At 36.4% G+C, this 22,895-nt stretch overlaps 1 protein-coding gene across 1 annotated transcript in view; it reads right to left on the reverse strand.

The window, feature by feature from the left end:
- Positions 1 to 851: 851 nt before the first annotated feature.
- LOC115522884 (small ubiquitin-related modifier 2-like) overlaps positions 852 to 22,895 on the reverse strand; it is a 67,375-nt gene continuing 45,331 nt past the window's right edge. The window contains exon 3 of the mRNA XM_030328455.1: positions 852 to 1,004. Within this exon, the coding sequence (XP_030184315.1) occupies positions 852 to 1,004 (153 nt within the window). The remainder of the gene's footprint in view (positions 1,005 to 22,895) is intronic.

Raw genomic sequence — 22,895 nt, forward strand, 5'->3', positions numbered from 1 at the left:
GTGTCATACTTTGCTTCCTTTTATTTCATGAGTCCCTTGACTGATTTTTACAGATATACTTATTTTTACTGATTTTTGTGCTTTTTACTTTTCTTACTTTAATGTATTGTCTTTCCTTTCCACTCAAAAAGTGCACTTCATCCTTTTATTGTAGGGCTGGTTTAGTGGTCATGAACTCTTTTAACTTTTGTTTGTCTTTGAAACTCTTTCTCTCTCCTTCTATTCTGAATGATAGCCTTCATGAACAGTATATTCTTAGGTTCTTTTTTTTTTCCTTTCAGCACCTTGAATATATTGTGCCCCTTCCTTTGTAGCCTGCAAAGTTTCTATACAAAAATCTAATAGTCTTACGGGGTTCCGCTTGTAAATCATTGTTTTCTTTTGTGTTGCTGCTGTTAAAATTCTCTTTATCACTGTTTTTTTAACATTTTCATTATTATGTGTCTTGGTATAGACTTCCTCGGGTTGATTTTGTTGAGGGACCTATATATATATATATATATATATATATATATTTTTTTTTTTTTTTTTTTTTTTTTTTCCTCTCACTTGCTCAGCTTGGTTACTTTCTATTACCCTGTCCTCCAGGTCACTGATTCATCCTATTTCATTCAATCTAGTGTATTTTTTATTTCACTTGTTTTATTTTTCTGTGAATGGTTATTTTTCATTCTCTGTTAATCACCCCACTGATGTCCTCTATTCCCAAATCCAGTGAAGTCCTTTATGATCATTACTTTAAATTTTCTATCAGGAATACTTCTTGTCTTCATTTTGCTTAAGTCTCTTGCTGTGATTTTGTCCTATTGATGTGGGACATATTCCTCTGTCTCCTCACTTTGCTTAACTCTCTATATCTGTTTCTGTGTGGTATGAAAGTCAGATATGTTGTTGCTCTTGAGAGTAGTGTGCATGGGCAGGGTTCGCACTTTTAGCAAGGCGATGCCGGTATTCTTCCACAGGGGATTCACAGCCACTGCAGAGGCAAGGCTGGCCAGGGTCACCTGCAAACCATGTGGGTGGTTTATGTACTTTTAACAAGGTGTATGTATCCTTCATGGGAGGTGACCAGCTGCTACCGGGACCAAGGCCCCACAAAGTGGACAGTCAGGAGTCACAATGTTGGTAACATTTGTACAGGCTTTCTGGGGGAGGGGACCTTCAGTGCCAAGAATGAGGCAAGCCCTGCTTTATGGGATGGGGTGTGGTATAAGACAGTTAGGTAGTGAATGCCAGTGGCAACTAGTCCTTGAAGCTGAGATTGTGTTTATGCTAGGGGGCAGGGGTGGGAAATGGTACCAGTAAGCTCCTTTGTTCCTGGAGAAGTCCCTCAGTGAACTCTGAGATTAGCAAACCACTCTCTCTCCTGTCTGCAGCAGGCATTGTTTCACACTGCCTTTTTTATGCTGTATCTCCTTGGGTTGTTTGTTGTGCATGTCTTTAAGAGCAGGTACTCGACTTCCTATGGCTCTCCCAGCTGTCCCAGAGCTAGCCCACTGATTTTTAATGTTCCAGGCTTTTAGTCCTGCTGGCTGTTAAGAACTCATAAAATTTGACCACTCTGACTTTCAAACCCAAATGCTGTAAGATTTGTCTTCCCCGAACAAGCTTCTTGGTGTGATAGTGTGTTTCTCACCCATTTACACAAAAGTGACTCCTTCCCTCTGGAAGCCAGATCCCTGGAGTTTATCTCCCCCTGGCATAACCTCACTTCCTTCCCACTTCAATATGGTCTCATCTCTACATTTAGTTATGAAGTTCGGTTTTTTTTCCAGTATTTACATCATTTTCTGGGTCACTTACACTGATGAGAGTGTTATCTAGTTGTATCCTTGGGATGAGGTGAGCTTAGGGTCCTCTGCCATCTTAACCAGAAGTCTCTCATTTTGTTTGGCTTCACATTCCACATATAAGTGAGAGAACATACAGTATTTGTCTTTCACTGACTTATTTCATCTAGCATAATGCCTTCAAGGTGAATCCATGTTGTTGTAAATAGGAGTTCCTCATTTTTATTTTTATGGCTGAATAGTATCTTGTTGTATACATATACCACAACTTCTTTATCCACTCATTCATTGATGGACACAGCTTGTTTCCATGTCTAGGCTTTTACAAATATTGTTGCTATGAACATGAAGGTGCAGATATCTTTTTGAGTTTGTGTTTTCATTTATTTGGATATAGTCCCAGAAGTAGAATTGCTGGATCATGTAGTAGTTCTATTTTAATTTTTAGAGGATCCTTTATACTTTTTTTCAGTACTAGCAGCATCAATTTACAATCCCAGCAACAGTGCACATGGATTCCCTTCTCTTCACTCCATGCTGGCATTTGTTATCTCTTGTCTTTTTGATGACAGCCATTCTACCAGGCATGAAGTGATATCTCACTGTGTTTTTTGTTTTGTTTTTTTTTTTTTAATTTTTTTTTCAACGTTTATTTTATTTTTGGGACAGAGAGAGACAGAGCATGAACGGGGGAGGGACAGAGAGAGAGGGAGACACAGAATCGGAAACAGGCTCCAGGCTCTGAGCCATCAGCCCAGAGCCTGACGCGGGGCTCGAACTCACGGACCGCGAGATCATGACCTGGCTGAAGTCGGACGCTTAACCGACTGCGCCACCCAGGCGCCCCTATCTCACTGTGTTTTAATTTGTACTTCCCTAATGCCTGGTGATATTTAGCATCTTTTCATGTAAGTGTTTGCCTTTTGTATATCTTCTATGGAGAAATATCTATTCAGGTACATCACCTAGTTTCTGTTTTATTTTGTTTTAGTTGTAACAAGTGGGATCATGAGTACTATTGTTAAATCTGTTTTACAGTTCATTAGTTGGTAGTATTGGGTAAATTACCTATAACTTTTTTGAGTCTTTATTTTATCATATGTAAACTGGAGATGACCAATTCAATATTCTGAGGATCAAATGAGACACTATGTATAATTACCTCACAGTGTGGCACATAGTTTTCTTATTTTTAATCTTCAATTATTAGGCCTATAAAAGGTTATTTCCTTGAGTTAAACTGAAATTCTTGATTGGATCCTTCGGCGAGATGTACTGCTTCCATCACTTCCTAATCATCCTTCAACTTTCTGAGTTAGGACTTGTATGCACTCCGGTATACATGAGGAAAACTATCTGCTCTCTCCCTTCTACACAAACATACTTAATCTTGATTTATGTATCTTTGTATTGAAGTGCATCATAAAATAAAATATTTTATTACAATTGAGACAGTTGTTAGGAACCATTTAGTCTAGTACTCATAGAGGAGATTTTTAACTTAGCCAAAGTCACAAATTGATAGGTAGAGCTAAAATTCAGCCTCTCCCTCAGAAAACAAACAAAAATGCACACTCATTTTTTATTGAATAAATTTGATGTGTAACATTGTGTAAGATGTATAGCGTTTACTTGATACATTTATGTAATGTAATATGATTGCAATGTCATTATATTTACACATTAGGGCACAATTTTATTATCTATTATGCTGTGCATTATACCTCTATGGCTTATTTGCTACTCATTGCAAGTATGTACGCTTAAACACCATTACTCTTATCCCCCATCCCCACCCCATCTCCTGGTAACCACTATTTTATTGTTTTTTGCAGGTTTAACTTTTTGTAGCTATTGCATATAAGTGATATCATAGTGTACTTGTCTTTCTTTAAATTATCTTGCTTAGCATAATAGTTTCAAGATTTATCCATATTTTCACAAATGGGGGGACAGCTTCATTTTTCATGGCTGAATAATATTTCATTGTATATAAGTACAACATCATTTATATCCATTCATCCACCAATGGGTATTTGGTTAGTTCCATATCTTCACTGTTATGAATAATGCTGTGATAAACATGGGAGTGCATATATCTCATGTAAATTTTATTTTCATTTCCTTTGAGTATATAGCCAGAAGTGTAATTGCTGGATTATAAGATTTAATTTTTTGAGGAAATGCCATATTGGTTGGACCATTCCTATCAACAATATACCAAGTTTCCTCTTCACCATATCCTCACCAGCACCTGTTTTCTCTTGACTTCTTGATGATAGCCATTCTAAGAGTTGTCTAGTGATATCTCATTATGATTTGGATTTACACTTACCTGATGATTAGTGATATTCAGCATCTTTTCATGGTTGGCCATTTTAATGTCCTCCTTGGAGAAATGTTTATTTAGTTCTTTTGCCAATTTATTTTCACTAGATTATTTTTTCTTGTTATTACCAAAATGACTGGGTTATTTATATATTTTGGATATTAACCCCGTATCTGATAATATGTTTTCAATTGTTTGCCCATTCTGTAGTTTGTCTTTTAATTTTTTCAATTGTTTATTTTGCTGTGTAGAAGCTCTTGAATTTCCCCTGGCCTCATTTATTTTTTTTCTTTTGTTGTTTGTGCTTTTGCCATCATGTCCCCCAAATTATCACCAAGACCAAAATTGATGAGCTTCTTCTCTACATTTTCTTCCAGGTCTTATGTTTAAGTTTTTGATCCATTTTGAGTTAATTTTTGTGACTGGTGTGAGATAGAGAGATCCAATTTCATTGTACCACATGTGTTCCTACAGTTTTCCCCAAACCATTCAGTGAAGATACAATCCTGTCCCCAGTGAGTTCTTGTTTCCCTTATCAAGTATTAGTTGACAGTATATGCTGGGGTTTAGTTCTGGGATCTCTATTGTCTACCATTGTTTGATGCATCTGCTTTTGTGCCAGTACCATACTGTCGTTATTACTATGGCTTCGTAATATAGACTGAAATCTGGAGGTCTGTTACCTCCAGCTTTGTTCTTTTATTTTCCTCAATTGTTTTGGCTATTTGGGGTCCTTTGTGGTTCCACACAAGTTTTAACATTGTTTCTTCTATTTCTGTGAATAACTTAGGCATTTTGATGGGGACTGCTTTGAATCTTTAGATGATTTTGGATAGTACCGCCATTTTAACAATATTAATTTTTCCAACCCATGAACATGGGTTGTCTTTCCATTTGTTTGTGTCATCTTTAATTTTTTTTTCAGCAAAATTTTGTAATTTTCATTGTATAGATTGTTCACTTCCTTGGCTAAATCAATTCTTAATATTTTATTGTTTTTGATGCTGTTTTTAATGGGATGATTTTATTTCTTTTTCAGATGCTTCATCACTAGTGTTAAGGAATGCAATGATTGCTGTATGTTGATATACTATAGTCTGCATGTTTTGTATCTTGCCATTACGGAAATGGTTATTACTGAGATGGTTATTAATCCTAACTCTTTTTTTTTTTTTTTGCTTTACCAATTCCTTGGGATTTTCTATGTATAAGATATCATACGCAAGTAACAATTTTACATCCTCCTTTCTGATTTGCCCTATTGTTATTCTAGCTAAAACATCCAATACTATATTGAATAGTAGTGGTAAGGGTGGGTATCTTTACATTGTTTCTGCTCTTAGGAGAAACAGTTTTCTCCTCTTTGAGTGTCATGTTAACTGTAGAACTGTCATATATGGGTTTTATTATGTTGAGTTATATCCTTCTATATCTACTCTGTTAAGGGTTTTCATCATAAAAGAATGTTGTCAAATACCTTTACTGCATCCTTTGAGATGTAATTTTTATCTTTAATTTTATTGATGGGTGCATTATATTTATTAACTTGCATATTTTATATTATTGCATTATATTTATTAACTTTGCATATTTTTATTCATGCTTGCATGCCAGATATAAATCCCACTTAGTCATGGTGAATAGTCTTATTTGTTCTAGGATTTGGTTTGCTAATATTTTGTTGAGAATTTTTTTTAATGTTTATTTATTTATTTTGAGAGAGAGAGGTGAGAGAGAGAGAGAAAGCAGAAGGGCAGAGAGAGAGGGATAAAATCCCAACCAGGCTCCATGCTGTCAGTGCAGAGCCTGACTTGGGGCTCCATTTCACAAACCATGGCCTAAGCTGAAATCAGGCTAGACACTTAACCAACCGAGTCACCCAGGTGCCCTGAGAATTTTCATGTCAATATTCAAATAATTAATGATATTGGTCTATGGTTTTCTTCTGGTATCCTTATCTGGTTTTGGTATCAAAGTAATGCCAGCCTCATAGAATTAGTTTGGAAGTATTTTCTTCTCCTTGATATTTTGAAAGAGTTTAACGAAAATTGGTGCTACTTGTATAAATATTTGGAAAATTCTCCAGTGAAGATGTCTAGTCCTGGAGTTTTCTGTGTTGAGAGTTTTTTGATTACTAATTCATTATATTGACTTGTTATTGGTCCATTTGGATTTTCTATTTCTTCTTGATTCAGTCTTGGTAACTTATGCATTTCTAGAAATATATCCATTTCTTCTAGGTTGTGTAATTTGTTGGAATAAGTATAATTATTCATAGTAATCTCATGATTTTATGTATTTCTGTCGTACTAATTGTAATGTCTCCTTTTTTTATTTGTCTTTTTGTTTCCTAGTCTAGCTAAAGGTCTGTGAATTTAATCATTTTCAAAATGAACCCTTAGTTTCATTGATCGTTTCTATTATTTTTCTAGTCTCTGTTTCATTTATATCTGTAAAGGATCTATATTTCCCTCCTTCTGCTAACTTTGGGTTTCTTTTCTTTTTTTTTTAAATTTTTTAATGTTTATTCATTTTTGAGAGAGAGACAGATCGTGAGCAGGGGAAGGGCAGAAAGAGAGGGAGACAAAATCCAAAGCAGGCTCCAGGCTCTGAGCCATCAGCACAAAGCCTGACACAGGGCTTGAACCCACGAGCAAGATCATGACCTGAGCCAAAGTCGGATGCTCAGGTGACTGAACCACCCAGGTGCCCCTTGGGTTTCTTTTTCTATTTCCTTAAAGTGTAAAGTTAGGTGGTTTGAGATCTTTCTAATTTCTTAGTGTAAGGGTTTAGGGCTATCAAATTTCCTCTCAGTATTGCTTTTGCTGGATCCTACAATATTTGGTAAGTTGTGTTTTTATTTTTATTTGTTTTGAGATTTTTTTAAAATTTCCCTTTTGATTTTTTCTTTGACCCAATGGTTATTTAGAAGTGTGCAGTTTAATTTCAACACATTTGTAGAACTTCTGTCTTATACTGATTTCTAGTTTCATAGCATTGTGGTCAAAGAAGATAGTTGATATGATTTCAATCTTAAATTTGCTATAACATGTTTGTGGCCTATCATAATATCTATCCTAGAAAATGTTCCATCGTACCTGAGAAGAATGTCTATTTTATTGCTGTTGGATGGAATATTCTGTATATGTCCATTAAAATCATTTATTCTAAAGTGTGGTTCAGTTCTGACATTCCTTTGTTGATTTTGTCTGGATGATTTATCCATTGCTTACAGTAGAGTACTGAAATACCCTTCAATTATTGTATTGTTATTTCTCCCTTAAGATATATTATTAATTGCATAATGTAGTTAAATGCTCACTTGGGAGTGTATATATTTATGTGTTAAGTCTTCCTGATACATTTTTTTCTCTTTATCATTATATTTTTTGTCCTTGTTACCCTTTTTGGCTTTATGTCTGTTTTACATGATATAAGTATGGGTACTACATCCACTTCCTTTTGGTTTCTTTTGCTTTGAGTATCATCCTCCATCCACTCAATTTTGAGCCTATGTGTGTCTTATAAGCAACATGTAGGTGTTTGTCATGTTTTGTTTTGTTTTTAAATCCATCCAGCCCCTCTGTGCCTCTTGATTGGTGAGTTGAAATCATTTACGTTTAGGGTGATTACTGACATATAAAGATTTACTATTGCCATTTTATCTTTTGACTTTTGGTTATTTTGTTTCTCCATTGTTCCTTTTAATTTTGTTTTTCTCTACCTTTTTTTTTAAGTTTATTTATTTATTTTAGAGAGAGACAGCAATAGTCCAAGTGGGGAAAGGACAGAAAGAGAGGGAGAGAGAGAGAATCCCAAGCAGTCTCCACACTGTCAGCACAGATCCTGACACAGGGCTTGATGCTACAAACTGTGAGATTACGACCTAAGCTGAAGCCAAGAGTCAGAGGCTTAGCCAAATGAGCGACCTGGGTACCTCTATCTTTGTTTCTAAGCTGGTGATTTTCCATGGCATTTGCTCAGTCTCCTATTTTTGTTTTTGTTTTTTTGTTTTTGTTTGGTGTCTCTGTTCTAGATTGCTGCTTTATGGTTTACATAAAACATCTCATAGATAAAATAGTCCTTTCTCTGACAGTATCAGTTTATCTACATTTTCCTGTAAAGGTTGCATTCTTTTTGTCTTCCCCTTTTACATTTTTGATATTACAAATAACCTCTTTTTATGCTGTGATTTTTACTAAGGTTAAGCTGTAACCTTTATGCTATAGTGAAGAGCTTACTGTATTATTCTTTAAAAAGTTAAAGTATTCTGTCTACTTGTTGGAGTTTTGTGTCCTCTCATCTTTTCATTTCAGCTTGAAGAATTTGTTTCATCATTTTTTGTATGCCAGGTATAGATGTGGTGAACCCTCTCAAATTTTGTTTTGGAAAGCCCTTATTTCTCCTCTATACCTGAGAGATAACTGCTGGATTGAGTGTTTTGGCTAGCAGTTTTTATCTTTCAAAATTTGAATGTGTCATTCCATTCTCTCCTGGCCTGTAGATTTTCTGCTAAGAAATCTGCTGATTACCATAAAGGGAATAATTTAGCAGGTTACTGTCTCCCCGCCTCCCCCGGATGCCTTTAAAGTTTTTTATTGTTACATTTGACAGCATTAAGATCATGTGTCTTGGAGAAGGTGATTTGGCATTGAAATAATAAGGTGTTTTATTTGCTTTGTGGACTTTTAAATGCAATTTCCTCCCCAGGTTTGGGAAGTTCTCAGCTCTTATTTCTTTAAATATGATTTCTGCTTCCTTCTCCCTCTCCTCTCTTTCTAGGACAGCCACTATTCTTATGTTGGGTTTTCTAATGGAGTCAAGCAGTTTTCACAGAGTTTTTTCACATTTTAAGTATCTCAGGTTTTTCTCTTCCTCCTCCTTATTCATTCATATATTTCTATCCCTGAGCTTGCTCATTCTCTCTTCCATATGATCTGCTCCATTCCCAATGCATTATAATGCATTCTTCGTCTGATTTATTGAGTTCTTTAGCTCTAGAATTTGTTTGTTTCTTTTTTAGAATTTCAAAATTTTTGGTAAGGTACTCTTTCTGTTCATTAATTTTATTCCTGAATTTATTGTATTGCCTGAGCTTTCTTGTAGCTCATTGGTTTTCTTCATAATGGCTATTTTAAAATCTTTATCAGATCACATTCTTCCACATCTTTTGGTTCAATTGCTGGAAAATTGTCATTTTTTTATGATACCATATTACGATGATTTTTCATGGTGTTTGATGAGATGTGCCTCTGCATTTGAAGTAGCAAAGACCTTTCTCATTTAGGCAATGCTTTGTGTACTTTGATTCAACAGGTTGGTAGTAGAAGCCTTCCCTTTGTCTTCCAGAAGGTGGAGCTGTAGCACAAGTTTTTGGTTTCCCTTAACTGACCTGACCTACCCCTAACGCTGGGACCTTGTACATATATGTTTAAAAAAAAGTGGGGGGCAGTGTGTGGTTTGGACTTTGGGTTATAGATATGCCCATGGGCTTGTGGGGAAATCCACAAGTGGGTGAGGAACTCCAGAGATCCATGGGCAGTCCCCAATACCTCCTAGGGAGACACTTTCTTATAGTTCTCTTTGCCTACTTCCTTTCCCTTTCCCTTACTCCGCCGCCCCCCCCCCCGCCCCCAGCCAGGCTTTGGGGTCTCTCTTTTGAGAGAGCAGAGAGCAACTAGTCCTCCAGCTTCAGCACACTTGGTTGGGCATATCTCCCCTCACCACATTTACTTTCCACTTCTACCAGAAAGTTCATGCTGGCTTGTTGATGGACCGGTCAGTGGTTTCTTTGTGGTCATCAACTCTGCTGCCACCAGCCCTACTGCCCTTTCCCTTCCTCTACCACCTCTACAGCCCCATCTACCCTCTTTCAGGTGCACAGATGGATGGATCTCTAAGGTATCCTGGTATGCTCTGCACAGGCTTTGTAAAAATTAGTCCTATCTATCTATCTATCTATCCATCTATCTATCTATCTGGTTTGGGATGTGTCATTAGTTGTAAGTCAAAAGGGAGAGAGAGAAAACAACACATGCTGCCATGATGCTGACATCACTCTGATATACTTCTCCTTGTTATTCACACTCCGTTGTTTGAGAACTAGTATTTATGTACTTATTTTAAGATCTTAAAGGGAGATAAGCAATTCTGCTTCAGGTCTGTATAAATATTAAGAACTCTTAAATTTTATCCAGAGACCTCAGCAGTAAACAAATGTGAAAAACCAGGATAAGTGTTCTGCCCAAAGTGTATACCCAATAAGTAGTCAAATTATTCCTTAAAACAGGTCTAAAAACTAACTCCATACATACTTTGAAATACAATGGTTTTAGAGTATGTATTTATCTTCTTGAAACACAGAAAACCCTACTTTTATGGGGAGGATCTGATCCTTTCCTAGATAGTCAGAAATAACATTGGTGGAACAGATCTCCTTCTAATTAAAATGCTGTGCTATGATTTGAGTTCCTGACACTATCATTCTTGGACCCCAGGTAAGACTCTCTAAATGAAGATTATAATGTAGTTTTGGCTGAATATATAATAGACAGGTTTACCCAATCTTTGTACATCTAAGTGCAATGTCAGAAACTTGTTAGGGAGAATGATTTGTTGTAAGGCTGCAGGGCTTGTGGTAGTTTTGAATTCATTATTGTGCAAACAGGGCGGGACAAGTTGTTATATCTGCACCAGCCAGATAGATGTTGAAAGGGAGTTATCAATTACTATTCTGACAGGACTATATCATTTTGAGCACAGACATAGCTAGCCTAGCTCTACCACAGTTAGGTAGTAAATATTTCTGGTTTTTAAAATATTGTATCCCCACATTTTGGGGTTACAGAAGTAATACCTGATGCTGTGTAAATAATAATGTAGGGCATGACCATTTTATTACACATCCTAGCTCTCGCATTATTCTTATTATTCGTGTCTCTTTGCTTGTCATTCTCCCTGGTAGTATGTAAGCATCTTGAGGATCAGATCATGTATTGTTCATCTTTGCATCCCCAGTGTGTAACTGAATACCTGACACAGAGTAGATTCTCATATATATGTATATATATATATATATATATATATATTTTTTTTTTTTAATGAATTGAAAAACTGTATTAAAAGGCTATAACTAAAGAACGATTAGCCAGTACTTCCTATAGCGAGTCTGGATGGGCTATGGATAAATGATTTATTGTTCATGTTTAAAATATGGACATAATTCTATACACCAACTGGTTGAAAGTATGAAGGAGGAAATGAAAGTTTTAGTGTTCTTTGTTAGATATTGGGAAGATCATGTAGATCTTTCACAGATAACGTTTTAGTAAATTATGTCATCTACTATAGTCTCTTTGGGGAAAACTCCAAATAAACTGTAACCTCAGTAAAGTTTGATACCATGCATATTTTGCCAATCACTTTATCTGTAGTGCCAACAATAGGGCCTGACAGGTAATAGGTACTTAATATATAATTGTTGAATTATCACTGAGCAGTTTTTGTTGATCTACACCTTGTCTCATTCTAAAAATGATAGGGGAAACCTAACATAAATAGATACAAGTAGAAAAAAGATGTATAAAAATTGGGATAAAGGGAAAATTGGTAGAAAAAGTAAGTTGAACGGGTAAGAGAAATCAATGAAAAATATGAAATATAATCTTGTGTAGGTGTGTGTGTGTGTGTGTGTGTGTGTGTGTGTTATATTTACTTTACGGATGTCAAGAAAAACAAAAGAAAATATCCAAACCAGTAACACCATACCATATGCTGTCAGTGCTCTGCTAAACCTCTCAGTGTGTTCCAATTAGCATTCAGGTGGTTATTCCTGCATCTGTGCCTAGGACTCTTTACCCTAGAACTTGAGGAAGCTGATGCAAGTGATGAGTTGAGCAGCTTCAACTTAAGACTAGCAATAGTTGGGATAAGAATATCCCTATCCCCTTATTAGTTAGGAGTGACCCTTTTAAGGCACATGTTTTTTTGTTGTTTTAAATCATTTCCCACCACCTATCTGAAGGATTAAGCTTCAGTAGCCCACTCTGGTATCTTTTTCATTTTCTTCCCTTCTCTATATTGCCTCACCACTTCTTTGCCAGTGTTCCCTGCTCTTTCCAAATAAACTGCCTTAAATCTAATCTTTGTCTTAGAGTGTGTTTCTTATTAAAGCCAAAATAAGACATGTCAATAAAAATTATATTCCAAAAGTGAGTAGGGTAAAATAAGCCGTATTGACAGGAAGCACACTTTTCTGAAAAAAAAGCTGCTTCATGGACACTCTTAGAGTGGATAATGGCTGATTTTTAAAACAACATTTTTGATGACCTTGATCAGGCAATATCTCTCTCTCCTATGATCATGATAACTTCTCACTATGAGATGAATTTGAGGAAGGAAAAAGAACATTTAACCCAGCTGCAGAAAGCACTGCTTGCTCCTCTTCTGGATTCTCCATAAACTAGTATTAGGGTTATTCTATCTTTGCTGACTTGACTACCATTGCATTTCAGCCCAATTGTCATCTACGTTTGTCACTTTGGTTTTACTCATTTGAAGGCTACTGTTCATTAGCTACTTGTTACAGTTTGGGCTGACACACTGCTCACTTTCCAAGTCTCTCCACACATCTAGTGTCACACTTTTTCCTTGTGAATTTACCTTTCAGAATAAAAGTTGTCATGCATGATCCCTATGGAGATGAGCAGGCTTTTTTTTTTTTTTTCTCCCAGGGAAAGAATAAGGAAAATATGATATGCTGACACATCAAATACTTAAGCCAAACAGTTCATTAATGTACCTATACATTTTTTATCAGGAGTCTGATGGGCAATGGTAGTCTGTCACCTGCTTCCTGCTCTTGGACGCAACTAGTTGTCATGTCTCTTAAGCATCTGTAATACAATTCTGGAAAGTAAGTGTGCTTGACTTTTGTTATAACTTTGTTTCTTTTGCCACCCCCTAATTCAATAAAAGCAGGAAAACAAAATTCCAGGAAAGTAAGAGTTAACAAAGAATTGAATGAAGTGCGAGATTCAGGCCATGGTTAGATAACTTAAAATAAGCAGATCGTGCCATAGTTGGTCTAGTTTTTTAGCTTCTTTGACAGCTTGTTCAGAACATCATAGTCTAGCTGTGATTAATTGTTTGGCTATCATTTGTTAATATGGCAGAGTAGAAAAAGGGGAAAAAACTATGCTCTTGAAGATGAGACATGTCACATAGACATAGCAAAAAACTGGGTTTATAAACTCAAAATGAAATATATTGGTGAACAATTAAGTGATGAGTAATCAGTACAAACCACCAGTATGGAAAATTCCTCATTTCTCAACACCTGTCACCCTCTCTGCTCTCCCTTCCCTAACAACCCTTCTTTTCACATGTCTGAATATGTGGTATCTTTGGTAGGTACCAAAGCTGTCAGTTTCTTTATATATGGTAAACACTATAGCTAAATGTTAATAGAGAAACAACACTTGCATGTGTCTAATTTAGGTAAGGCAATATCAGTCTGAATATTAGAAAACAGATTAAAAGAATATAGGTCCCTGAATTGGAGGTCAGCATAGAATTGGAGAGTAGAAAGACTATTATAGAGGATTTTATTAATAATAAACATTTGTTGAAACCTCGTTTAGTGCTAAACTCACTACCAAACCCACTTTATGCCATTCCGTGTTTAATCCTGACAATAACTTTGACTTAAGAACTGTAATGGTGCCCCTTAGCAAATGAAGGAATTGAGCCAGAGAGATTAGTTGTCTAAGGGTAAATGGTAGAGTCGGCATTTTTAGTTAGACTGATTCCAGAACCAACAGGCTCAAATGAACCCCAATACTCATGGAGCCAGGTGACTGTAGCTGATGGATAGCTTATTACACGATGAGAGAAGAAAAAAGAAATGAGAGAAGAGAAGAAGAATCTAGAAATCTTCAGTAGCTGGGTATGAGAGGAAAAATATTAGGTTTCCGCACTTCCAGAAATTCCAGTAATACCAGAGAAGAGATTTCTTGGGAACCCAAGGAGAATGAATATTAGATCAGAAATGGCTTGCGTCTAGGCATCAAAGTCAGATATTCAAGAAAATATTATTATCAAGCAAGTAAAAAACATAATTTGTGTATAAACTTGCTTATGAATAGATTTCTTAGATGTCATTAGCAACTTAAGAATAGGTCCTTCAGGGGCGCCTGGGTGGCGCAGTCGGTTAAGCGACCGACTTCAGCCAGGTCACCATCTTGCGGTCCGTGAGTTCGAGCCCCGCGTCGGGCTCTGGGCTGATGGCTCAGAGCCTGGAGCCTGTTTCCGATTCTGTGTCTCCCTCTCTCTCTGCCCCTCCCCCGTTCATGCTCTGTCTCTCTCTGTCCCAAAAATAAATAAACGTTGAAAAAAAAAATTAAAAAAAAAAAAAAAAAAAGAATAGGTCCTTCATTGAGACAAGGTGTGTTGCCTTCCCTAACAGTTGTTTCTGAGTCATGGACTCACTTCTAGGAAGATACGAAACTGAGGAGGAGGCTAGCCATCCAGAGCACGATTATTCAGGATGGGGCAGCAAGCCAATTGCTATTCACCAGGTTTTACATTAAAGTTACTTCAAAGATTGTTTCAAATCTCAACTTCAATTTGCTCATGTTGGGAAGAACAGAACAATAACAAAAGTTTCTTTTGCCACATAATCCAGGTAGTTGTAGAGTAGGTGAGGACGAATAGGATTAGTATTTTCGAATGGAGTGATACTGAAAAATGAGCAGAGGCCATCATTATAAATTAATGGATGGGATTAAAAGAGGTTAATGTATGTATTGTAACTTTTACAGATGCTTTATATGAAAAAGAAAGGTTTTAGAAATGTTGCATGTGGTTTTCTTGTCTTACTTATTTTCATTGTATGACTACATTTGAAAACTCCTGAAAACTCCTTCAGTAAAGAAGTCCTACTAATTTTGTTTAACTCTGTTTCCCAAACATATTTCTCCTAAAGAATGTATTTTTTCAGGGGCGCCTGGGTGGCGCAGTCGGTTAAGCGTCCGACTTCAGCCAGGTCACGATCTCGCGGTCCGTGAGTTCGAGCCCCGCGTCGGGCTCTGGGCTGATGGCTCAGAGCCTGGAGCCTGTTTCCGATTCTGTGTCTCCCTCTCTCTCTGCCCCTCCCCTGTTCATGCTCTGTCTCTCTCTGTCCCAAAAATAAATAAATGTTGAAAAAAAAAATTAAAAAAAAAATGTATTTTTTCAGAGAATAACTTTTAACATCTACCTGGTGAATCTAGGCTCAATTTTGGGAAAAATTTCTGTGGTTAAATCACTTCATTTTAGATAGGATAGAAATTAAGAGGTAATTTATTTGGTTTGTATAGAAAAATATAAGCATTTGTTGAGTCCTACCATATGTCAAACACATATTCCAGGTCATTGGTAATGACAAAGATCCCTTCCCTTTTATAGAATTTAATATTGCCCGTGACAAGTTGTCTTCTTTAGAACAGAGCAATCTCATTGATAAGAAACTTCCATTTATGGAGCAGCTGGGTGGCTCAGTTGGTTAAGCCTCTGACTTCAGCTCAGGTCACGATCTCACATTTTGTGGGTTTGAGCCCCGCATCGGGCTCTGTGTCAGATTCTGTGTCTCCCTCACTCTTTGCCCCTCCACCACTCTGTCTCTGTCTCTGTCTCTGTCTCTGTCTCTCTCTCTCAAAAATAAATAATATATATATAAAAAAAAGAAACTTCAGTTTGTGATTTTCAGAGCATTCCCACAAATCAAACTGATATTTCAAAGAGGTTAAAAACTGAAGCGAACATATGATATCTCTTAAAATCTGAGACTTCAGATTTAATTAAGGATGTATCAGAATGAGATATGAACCAGATATATCAAGTTACATTTACGTAATCCAATATAGCCTAATAATCAGTCACATTTAATACATATGTATTTTGTTTTAATTTCCACTTTGTGTGTTTCAGTGGCCTCATCTCTCCAATTCACTTAATTATTTATTAGATATGATTTTCATTTCTAAACTAATCTGTACTTTTTCATTTTATTTTTAGAATTGAAATACACTTTACCTACTTCTGCAAGATTTAAAGATTATGTTTTGATCCGTAATTTTCAAATAGTAATTCCTACATTTTCACAATTAAATCATACCAAGTGACATAATTCTCCTCCCTGCCCCCAGTCTAGATACCCAGATACTTTCAGGAACCAGCTCAAACATTCTCCTCTTAACTTGCTAACACTGTGTGCCCTGCCCCCACATTCTCCTGTAGATCTGCCCCATGCAACTACACTCACTCAGTGGAAGTTCCTCTAAAGCAGCTCCTGACACATATCATTCTATAAACAGTCCAGGCAGTGCCCTGGGCTAACTCCTATCCTGGAGAGAGAGGAAGGTGACCACACATACCAGTTTGACTGCAGCTCCAGCAGTGGGCTGGGGTAGACATTTGCTCTGATTGCTAGCCTATCCTCCCACGGACACCTCACAGAGGGCAGCACATTTAGACAGCCCTGCAGTTCATGGTCATTGCAACTCCAACAAATGGACTGGGTAGACACCTGCTCTGACTGCAGGTCCTTCCTACCAACCAAAGGCTCTCAAAGGATATGCAGGGAGAATATCCTGTAGTTTGCTGCGACCACAGCATCAGCAACTGGGAGGAGGGCAGGCATCTGGTTTAACCCAACGACAAGCCAATGGCAGCCCCACAATGGCCCCTTCATGGCACAGGGAGTAAACCCTGCCCACAACAGGCAAATTGGGCCATTGCAGCTTACTGCACTAATGGCAAACACAGCTCAGCCATAATAGTAGTGTGCACACAACACACAGGAGACACTCCTGAAGTGCCTGGTTCTGGGAAACAGGGAACATTACACTTTAGGGCACCACTGGACCTCTTCTTCATAAGACCACTATTTTCAAGATCAGGAGTCACAGTTGACTTTCCTAACACACAGAAACAGGCACAAAGTTTACAAAAAATGAGGAGACAGAGGAATATTTCACAAATGATAGAACAGGACAAAATCACATCAAAATAGCCCAGTGAAATGGATATAATAAGCAATATGCCTGACAGAGAATTCAAAGTAATGGTCATAAAGATACTTCCTGGACTTTAGAAAAGAGTGAAGGTTCTCAGACTTCCAACAAAGAGTGACAGAAAAAATGACATGAAGAACTCAATAACTGAAACTAAAAACAGAACAAAACAAAACAACAAAAAAACACACAAAACACTAGAGGCAATCAATAGTAGTTTAAAGAAAGAATGGATCCCTGAGCTGGAAGAGAATATAATGGAAAACAACCAAGTTGAACAGCAAAAAGGAAAGAAAAGAATGATAGGAGAGCCTCGGCAGCTCAGTTGGTTAAGCATCTGTTGGTTTTGGCTCAGGCCATGATCTTCCGGTTTCACAATATCGAGCCCCACAGCAGGTTCCACTCTGACAGTATGGATCCTGGTTGGGATTCTCTCTCTCCCTCTCTCTCTTTCCCTTCTCTGATCATTCTGTCTCTCTCTCTCTGTCTCTCTCTCTCCCTCCCTCCCTCCCTCCCTCTCTCCCTCTCTCCCTCCCTCCCTCTCTCAAAATAAATACACTTTTAAAAAAGAAAAACTGAGAAATAATGAGAAAAGTTTAAGGGACATCAACAACACCCTCAAGTGTAGTAACATTCACATTATAGGTATCTCAGAGGAAGAAGAGAGAGAAAAGGGGTTAGAAATTTTATTTGCATAATAACTGAAAACTTCCTGTATCCGGTGAAGGACACAGACATCCATTTCCAAAAAGTACAAAGAGTCCCCAGCAAAATCAAACCCAGGAGGTTCACACCCAGACAAACAATAATTAATATGGCAGAAAGCAATGATGAAGAGAGAATTATAAAAGCAGCAAGACAAAACAATTATATATAAGGGGAACTTCATAAGGTTGTCAGCTGGTTTTTCAGCAAAAACTTCAGGCCAAAAGAAGTATGTATTCATGGTGGTGAAATGAAAAACAAAAACAAACAAGCAACAACAACAATAAAACCTCTGCATCTAGAATACTCTATCCAACAAGGCTAACTTTCAGAAAAGGAGAGATAGTTTTCCAAACAGAAACAAAATATCAAAAACTTTAGTTTATCACCACAAAGGCAGCCTTACAAGAAACATTAAAGAGAATTATTTGAGTATAAAGTAAAGGCAATAATCAGGAGTAAGAAAATTAGAAAAAGGGAAGAAAAATCACAGTTAAATACAAACAATAAAAATAGATTAATCACTTATGAAACCAGTACAGAGGTTAAAGCATAAAAACAGTAAAATAAATTATATCTACAAAAAGTCCAGGAATTCACAAAATAAACGAATATAAAGTATGATATCATGCACATAAAACACGGGGAGAGGGGTAAAAATCTAGTGCTTTTAGAATGGATTCAAACTTAAGCAACCATCAACTTAATAGATTGGTATATGTATAAGTGTGATATATCAACCTAACTGTAACCACAAATCAAAAACCTGTAATATATATGCAAAAGATAAGAGAAATGAATCCAAGCATATCACTAAAGAAAGCCATCAAACCAGAAGGGAAGACAATAAGGGAAGAAAAGACTAACTACAAAAACAACTGTAAAATAAGTAACAAAATGGCAGTACATACATACCTATCATAATTACTTTGAATGTAAATGGACTAAATGCTGCAATCAAAAGATAGAACAGCAAGGCCCATGTATATGCTGCTTATAAGAAACTCATCTAAGATCTAAAGACACTGGCAGATTTAAAGTGAAGTGATAGAAAAACATTTATCATTCAAACAGAAGAAGAAAGCTGGGGTAGCACCACTTATATTGGACAAAATAAACTTTAAAACAAAGACTGTCATAGGATACAAGGAAGGACACTACATTACATAATGGGAACAATTGTATAAGAAGATATAATAATTGTAAATGTATATACACCGAATCATAGGAGTACCAAAATACATAAAGCAGCTGTTAACAGACATGAAGGAATAAATCTGTAGTTATAAAATAATAGTAGAGAACTTTAACACCCCACTTACATCAATGGGTACATCATTCAGATAACAAATCAACAAGGAAACAGTGGCTTTGAATGACACATTGGACCAGATGAATCTAACAGTTAAAACATTCCATCCTAAAACAATGGAATACATTCTTTTCAAGTGCACATGGAACATTCTCCAGAATAGAGTACATATTAGGCCACAGAACAAGCCTCAATGAATTAAAAAAGACTGAGTCATACCATGCATTTTTTTCTGACCACAATGTTATGAAACTAGAAATCAATCACATGAAAAAAATATGGTACACAAATACATGGAAGCTAAATGAGGTGCTACTAAACAATGAATGGATCAACCATGAAATCAGAGGAAATTTAAAAAAAAATACATGGCTACAAATGAAAATGAATACATGATGGTCCAAAATATTTGGAATGCAACAAACGCTTTTCTAACAGGAAAGAGTACTCAAGAAGCAAGAAAATTTTAAGTAAGCAACCTAAACTTATAGTAGAAATAAATGAAATAGAGACTAAGAAAACAAGAGAATAGATCAATGAAACCAGGAGCTGGTTGTTTGAAAAGATAAAATTGATAAGCCTTTAGCCAGACTCATAAAAAAAGACTCAAAATCAGAAATGGAGAAGAAATAATAATGAAATACAAAGGAATGTAAGAGAAGAGTATGAAAAATTACATACCAACAAATTGGACAACCTAGAAGAAATGTATAAATTGCTAGAAATATATAACTTTCCAAAATTAAATGAGGAAAAAATAGAAAATTTGAACAGTCTGATTACCAGCAATGAAATTGAATTAGTAATCAAAAAACTTCCAACAAACAAAAGTCCAGGACTAGATGGCTTCACCTTTAAAGAACCATTAATACCTATTTGTCTTGAACTATTTCAATACATAGGAGAGGAAGGATAGCTTCCAAATTCATTGTATGAAGCCATCATTACCATGATACCAAAACCATAAGAAGAAAATCAACTACAGGCCCATATTTGCTATTATATTAGCAAACCAAACCCAATGATACATTCAAAAATCATTCACTACAATCAAGTGGGATTTATTCCAGTTATGCAAGAGTGGTTCAACATTCACAAATCAGTCAACATGATATATTGCTTGAATAAGAGAAAGGATAAACACCATATGATCATCTCAATAGATGTAGAAAAAGCATCAAACAAGTACTACATCCATTCATGATAGAAACTCTCAACAAAGTAGGTGTAGAGGGAACATAACATAATATAGGCTGTGTATGAAAAAACAAAGCTGACATCATACTTGTGAAAAACAGAGCTTTTTCTCTAAGATCAGAAATAAGATACGGATGTCTATGCTCACCATTTTTATTCAAGATAGTACTGTACTCCTAGCCATAGCAGTCAGACAACAAAAAGAACCAAAAAAGGCCTCCAAATTCGAAAGGAAGAAGAAAACCTTTCAGTATTTGCAGATGACATGATACTATTATAGCAAACCCTAAAGACTCCACTGGAAAACTATTAGAACTGCTAAATCTGTAAATTCACATGGCACAGGGGCGCCTGGGTGGCGCAGTCGGTTAAGCGTCCGACTTCAGCCAGGTCACGATCTCGCGGTCCGTGAGTTCGAGCCCCGCGTCGGGCTCTGGGCTGATGGCTCAGAGCCTGGAGCCTGTTTCCGATTCTGTGTCTCCCTCTCTCTCTGCCCCTCCCCCGTTCATGCTCTGTCTCTCTCTGTCCCAAAAATAAATAAACGTTGAAAAAAAATAAAAAAATAAACCTTACTTTAAATTCACATGGCACAAAATTAATATATAGAAACATGTTGAATTTCTATACCTTAATAATGAACTAGCAGAATGAGATATTACGAAAACAATCCCATTTACAATTGCACCAAAATAAAAAAAACCTAGGAATAAAATTAACCAAGGAGGTGAAAGACTTGTTCTTTGAAAAGGATAAAATACTGATTAAAGCAATTGAAGACGACACAAACAAATGAAAAGAAATTCCATGTTCATGGATGGGAAAAACAGATATTGTTAAAATGTCCATACTCCCCACAACAATCTATAGCTTTAAAGCAATCCCTGTCAAAAAACCAACAGCATTTTTTTCACAGATCTAGAGCAAATAATCCTAAAATTTGTATGGAACCATAAAAAACCCTGACTAGCCAAAGTGATCTTGAAGAAGAAGAGCAAAATTAGAGGTTATTAAAATCCCAGATTACAAAGTTTTCATTAGTTAAAATAGTATGGTACTGAGACAAAAATAGACACATAGTGCAATGTCAAATAATAGAGAAGCCAAAAATAAACTCACACTTTTATGGTCAATTAATCTCCAACAAAGAAGGCAAGAGTATACAATGGGGGGAAAACAGTGAACAAATGATGTTGGGAAAACTGGACAGCTACATGCAAAAGAATGAAACTGGATCCCTTCCTTAAACCATACACAAAGTTAAACTCAAAATGGATAAAGACCAAAAGGTGAGATCTGAAACCATGCAATTCCTAGAAGGAGACATAGGGTGTAATTCCTTTGACATTGGCTGTAGAAATATTTTTCTAGTTATGTCTCCTCTGGTATGGGAAACAAAAGCAAAAGTATACTATTGGCACTGCACCAAAATAAAAAGCTTTTGCTCAGCAAAGAAGTAATCCAAAAACAAAAGGTCAACCTATTGAGTGGGACAAGATATTTTCAAATGATATATCCAATAACGGGTTAATATCCAAAATATAAACAACTTATACAACTCATTCCCTTCCAAAAATTAAAGAATCCAAATAAAAATGGGCAGAGGTTATGAACAGACAGTTTTCCATGGAAGATATACAGATGACCAAAAGACAGATGAGCAGGTGCTCAACATAACTAATCTTCAGGGATATACAAATCAAAACAATGAAATATCACCTCACATCTGTCAGAATGGCTAAAATAAAAACACAGAAAATGTTTAAGTGTTGTCAAGGACACCGAGATAAAGGAAACCTTCATGCACCATTGGTTGTAATGCAACCTGGAGCAACCAAGGTGGAAAACAGTATGGAAGTTTCTCAAAAAATTAAAAACAGAACTACCATATGATCCAGTAATTGTGCTACAGGGTATTTACCCAAAGAATATGAAAACACTAATTCAAAAAGATACATGTACATCTAGGTTTATTGCAGCATTATATACAACAGGACAGATATGGATGCCATTGAAGTATCCATCTATAGATGAATGGATAAAGAAAATGTGGTATATGCACACAATGGGCTATTAGCCATAAAAAGAATGAAATTTTGCCATCTACAGTATGGATGTATCTAGAGAGTATAATGCTAAATGAAATAAATCAGTAAGCAAAAGACAAATACCATATATCTCACTCATTCATGCAATTTAAGAAATAAAACGAAGAAAAAAAAGCAAAAACGTACTTTTATTTTAGAGAGAGAGAACACAAGTTGGGGATAGGGGCAAAGAGAGAGGGAGAGAATCTTAATGAGGCTCCACACTCAGCGCAGAGCCACTTGATCCCATGACCTTGAGATCATGACCTACGCCGAAATGAAGAGTCAGAAGCTCAACTGACTGAGTCACCCAGGCACCCCAAAAATAGACTCTTAAGTGTAGGAAACAAACTGGTGGTTGCCTGGAGGATGGATTAAATAGGTAAAGGGGATCAAGAGCACACTTTTAATGACTAGCACTGATTA

The sequence above is a fragment of the Lynx canadensis genome, chromosome C2, assembly GCF_007474595.2.
Source record: "Lynx canadensis isolate LIC74 chromosome C2, mLynCan4.pri.v2, whole genome shotgun sequence".
Lineage (NCBI taxonomy): Eukaryota > Metazoa > Chordata > Mammalia > Carnivora > Felidae > Lynx > Lynx canadensis.